The 5,223-nt window shown below is 31.5% G+C and overlaps 1 protein-coding gene across 3 annotated transcripts in view; it reads left to right on the forward strand.

Annotated features, from left to right (window-relative positions):
- Positions 1-5,223, forward strand: part of Ubc4 (ubiquitin conjugating enzyme 4) — a 118,167-nt gene that overhangs the window by 42,763 nt on the left and 70,181 nt on the right. For all 3 annotated transcript variants that reach the window (XM_017614498.1, XM_017614496.1, XM_017614497.1), the window contains exon 3: positions 2,536-2,688. In XM_017614498.1, coding sequence (XP_017469987.1) covers positions 2,536-2,688 — 153 coding nt within the window. The remainder of the gene's footprint in view (positions 1-2,535; positions 2,689-5,223) is intronic.

The raw sequence follows: 5,223 nt of genomic DNA on the forward strand, positions 1-5,223 counted from the left end.
ATATTTACTGATTTATCGAAGATTTCGTATTTCTCCAAATTACCGTTATATGGGATGTGGGCGTGGTTACTGTCCGATTTTAAAAATTTTCGGCCATTTGGTATGCTGTAGCAAGGCTAACAACTGTGCCAAGATATACAAGGAACAAATTGGTGCAGCGGTTACCATGATATACACATACCCATTTTCCAAAAAATCATAATCTTATTTTTCGTCTAAATTTTTTTGTAAATATCAATTTTGAGTGAATAATCTTCAGTAGTTATTAAAATATCGCAGTTTTCGTATTTCTATATCTCAATTTTGGATTCGATTCGATTCGATTTCGAAAATCGATTTCTCTTGTCATTCTGATCATTTATGTATACTTTTGTCTATATCTATCTCGATTCGTTTTGCCTGTTACAAACAACCGTTATGTGAACAAAGTTATAATACCCTTGTGCACAAGTGCGCTCGGNGTGAACATAGTTATAATACCCTTGTGCACAAGTGCTTTCGGTTATAAAAACTAGTAATCATATGATTTCATATCAAACTGTTGGGAACAAAATCGATTTTTGTTTACAAATTTGTTTATGTATTTAGATTGCATCAACCTTAAGCCTGGTTTTCATTAGGTCATATTTGTTGTCAAAATAATGAAAACGGGTTGTCATCTGGTGTCATTTGCGTTTGTTGTCATATATCACCACGCACGGTCATATAAAATGACATCCAAATGAAAACGGCCCTCGCCGCTGATTTCGTTTGCCATGCGAACAGCTACAAAAAAATAAAAATGCAGATCGATAGAACTTTTCACGCAGATTTCATACCCAAATTATTTGGGGCAAGTAAAAAACAAAGAAAATATAACAGGTTAAATTTCAACTTTCCTATTTTTTATATGTTTAATATCTCGGAAACTACTTGACCGATTAAAAAAGTACTGATGAAAATTCAAAGATAATTTTAGTATCGTTTTTATGACGTATTTACTTTAACCATTTTTAAACCAAATTTTTGGTAAACGCTATTTAAAAAAATATATATATAATTTCGATTTTTACCCACTACTTTTGTTAAATTTTGCCCTATAACAAACCTTTCTATATAACGTAATAACTTGTACTTTGTAAATAATATAAATTTCTGTAGCATTGATTACGCAATTTTCTTCAAAAAAGGTTATTTAATGAAAAAGTTTTTTTTTTGTTTTTTAGTATTTTTGACTTAAAAATATAAAAAATCAGAAAAAATATGTACATCAACTGAAAGATAAACTAATCATCTTTATTTTGACATCATTAGTTGTTTAATCGATTATGTAGTTCATAAGATATTGATATTTCAAAATATCGAAAAATTTAACCTAACCTCCTATATCTTCTTAATTTTTTACGTGCGCTAAATAATTTTGTTAAGGTTGAAATCAGCATGAAGAGTTCTATCCAATTACATTTTTGGTTTGTCTATGGCTAAAAGGTCGGTATTCTACACTTTTTGTAAAAATTTAACATAACATTTGACGTTAGTAATGAAAACGGAATGCCAATCATCTGACACCGAAATTTGACGACAGTCACTGCGGTATCGACATTTGGTCAGTTTTTAAAATGTAATGAAAACGCATTTGACACCAAATTAACAGCTGTCAGATGAAGGCAGTTTTTGGTGTGATTTTGACCTAATGAAAACCAGCCTTTAAACTTGTCCCATGATTGCAAATTCATCCATTTTTATTTGTAGCTTGACCTGTTTTTGATTACTATTGGACACCTTTAGGGTCAGTTTTTTTAGTGAGCGGTTGGGGTTTAAACTAAGTGTAAACGCTCGAGATAGCTAGTTTAAACTAATACTAGGTTCACATATATGTAGATTATCCTCATTTTCGAGCTTAACACCCTAATCTGTAATTATAACAAGAGATTAGCCATATAAAATTCGTCCCTTGTTAATCTGTAATTATAAAATAATCTCTGATTAAACCGATAACTTTTCTGTGTCCATCCTAGTTTTATCGATTGTTTTTGCAAAAAAGAGGAGAAATGCCAAATATAAAAGTAAACAAAAATGTACGCCAGCAAGGAAAAGAGGTTTGTAAAGGTATTTTTAATAAAACGTTAAGTTAAAATATATTTATATTGCTTATTATAGCATAAAAACGTGATCACGGTGGCACAGAGAAGAAACATAACTTTTCCTTGAGATGTGAGAATAAAAAGCACAACAAATTTGACGGCTAATAATCTGAGATTTGCCTGTGTAAACGGGGTGATTAAAAAACGAGCTTTGATTGAGATAATATTGATATGTGAACATAGTTTAAGGTTATCCAATCAAATACTAGCCTGCTGTTCAATATAAACGCAGTTTACGTAATCTAATTTTAAATGGGCACTGAAAAACTGGCCCTTAGGAAGTTAAAATTACCGTGGGGATTACTTTTGTTCCAAACACCCTTATGTACAACTCTGCGGTACCTCTAATGCGAATTTATTATAAGTATATAAAACACAGTCTAACAGTCTTTTTTACTTGTAATTCTTTCAGATTGTGCAATGCTCTATTAAAATTGAATTGATCAACGATAGCTGGACAGAGTTGCGCGGGGAAATCGCTGGTCCACCAGATACTCCATATGAGGGAGGAAAATTTGTTTTAGAGATTAAAGTTCCGGAAACATATCCATTCAATCCGCCTAAAGTAATTATCACCATTTAATAAATATAAAGTCTGAGGCTTATTTAGCATAAAAAGGTATTTCTCACAACCAATTGTTAATTTTAATATGAAATGAGTTCTGGACACAATGCGAGTGTAACGCACCGATCTACCACGACAAATAACACTGGATCACAAATTTTCATTTTATTTTTGTTCCGCAGACGCCATTATCTAATTCCTATGTAAAATTGCTCGGTGATTCCGAAAACCGAGTTAATTTTTTTTCTATGGATACGTTTTTGAGATATTTGCAATTTACCGTTATTCAGCTTAAAGCAAAAACTGGTTCCTTTTAATCATGTATATCTTACGAACAAATTTAAAAGTCTTAATATATAGATACGCCACGAACACCCGAGTAACACGCTTTACTGCTCGTATTTTATTCAAAAAATCTTTGCGCATTTTCATTTGACCACTCATATTTCGTATTTATCCATCGATTTTCTTCATCAGTAACTTGATTTGTTTTGTAACTGAACAGGCTTTAGTACAAATGCAAAAATTTGGCACATAACCTGTTATGTTTTAAATTTTTCTTCTGTTAAAGTTTGATTTTTTAAATTTTTTCATTAAAAAATAAAAAAAGTTGGAATTATTAATTAATTTGACAGAAACTATACGCCCTATCGGTAAGTAATGTAATGTAATGGAGAATTTCATTGGCTTTCATTTCTCGTATTTTATGTTAAGAATTTAAAATTTTTTCGTAAGATATACGTGATTAAAAGGAACAAGTTTTTGCTTTAACCTGAATAACGGTAAATTGCAAGTATCTCAAAAACGTATCCATAGAAAAAAAAGTAACTCGATTTACGGAATCACCCAGCAATTCTACATTGGAATTGGATAGTGGCGTCTGGAGAACAATTTTGCTGTAAACCAGTGTAATTAATAAATCAGGTTTCATAGCAAAGGGATGGACGTGCCATTCTAAGATCACGGTAACGAGTCTGCATGAGTTCCAATATTTTCATATATGCATATACTAATTTCCATAAGTAAATCTTATTATATTAAACGAGCAATTCTTGTATATATATATGTATATCCATAGGGTTCTCGAAAACGGCTCTAACGATTTTGATGAAATTTTGTACACAGATAATGTTTTGGATTTTAAGGTTATCTGAAAAGGCCCTATCTCCGAGAAGACTCGTATAAGGTTGCCACCTATTCGAAATTAGTTACAAATTAATTAAAACGTCATTTTATGGGTATCAAAAGGAATGTATTTTAAAGATCCCTAATTCAAAAATATTTGTAATAGGGTTGCCACTTATTTTGATTCACATAATTATTTAATTTTTTGTTTAGAAAAATAGGTAAAATATTACTAATCATGGGTACCAAGAGAAGATTCTTAAATAATGCTTTCCCTATATACAAAATGTTATTCCTTAAGATAATAGTGTAAGGTTGCCACTTATTTTCGATTCTGAACAATTTATCTAAAGCATCGCAATATGGATATGAAATGAAAGGTATTGTTGAGAACTTTGGTCAGGGTTGCCAGGCTTCTATGTAATAAAAATTTTTGTTTTGTTAATTTTAATCAGCATTTTTTTTATGTAGACACAGTACATATACGCTCAAGATATGTACCATTCATTCCAGAGTATTTCGGAATAGGGTTTCCAGCTAAATTTTGGAGTAAGAAATTTACTTAATAGATATCGATTTTTTTTTTCCAAAATATTTTTTTCAAGCTATCCAAATCTAGAAAACTTTAAAATGTATATGCACTCCGGGCAAAGCTCGGTCAACCTGGTACTGGAATATTAAGTTTGCTTTATTTAAGGAAAGTTTAGTCGGTTCCCAAAATTTGCGAAATAGGTGTCCCAAATACATTTGTCTACTTAAGTCCTGATAATAGTAAAGAAAATTACGGAAAAATCGTACTTTCGCGACTCGTATGTTCGCGGCCGGTACTGAAGCTTTTAAGTAAAAAACTAAAGGAGATGTTTTAACGTGCAGTTAGTTTGGAGGAAGTTCCTTTATTCCACTTTAATATAAAATTATTCGCTTTAGAATATTCTGTTCCATTTCGCAGTTTTTGCGTTCTTCTAGTTGCAGCCAAAAAGGACGTCCATTATTCGTACGTTCGTGATCGATTGTTTATTGCTAACATATTGAAAAACAAAGATAATATACCTAGCCAAATGATATCGAAACATACAAAAAAACAAGTAAGAGCAGCGCTGTCTTCGGCTATGCCGAAGGCTTCATACCTTTCATGAACATCTGCAAATTTTACTTTGACAGATTACTGCTTTTGAATACATCTGCATACATCGATAGAGGAGTTACATACTTATATAAAAAATCGCATCTAAACAATCAGAGGTATGGAAGAAATACTTTATATAGCACCAATCTAAGTGATTTTCACTGCTATGTGATCGGTATGTATACCGGTAACACAATTTATTGGGTTTAGTTTCCTACATAAAGGGGATATATGGCAAAAACTGGTATCTGAACAATCAGTGCTATAGGAGATAAAGCTTATAC

Source organism: Rhagoletis zephyria, unplaced genomic scaffold, assembly GCF_001687245.7.
Source record: "Rhagoletis zephyria isolate East Lansing unplaced genomic scaffold, Rhagoletis_zephyria_1.1 Rzeph_scaffold_00839, whole genome shotgun sequence".
Taxonomy (NCBI): Eukaryota; Metazoa; Arthropoda; class Insecta; order Diptera; family Tephritidae; genus Rhagoletis; species Rhagoletis zephyria.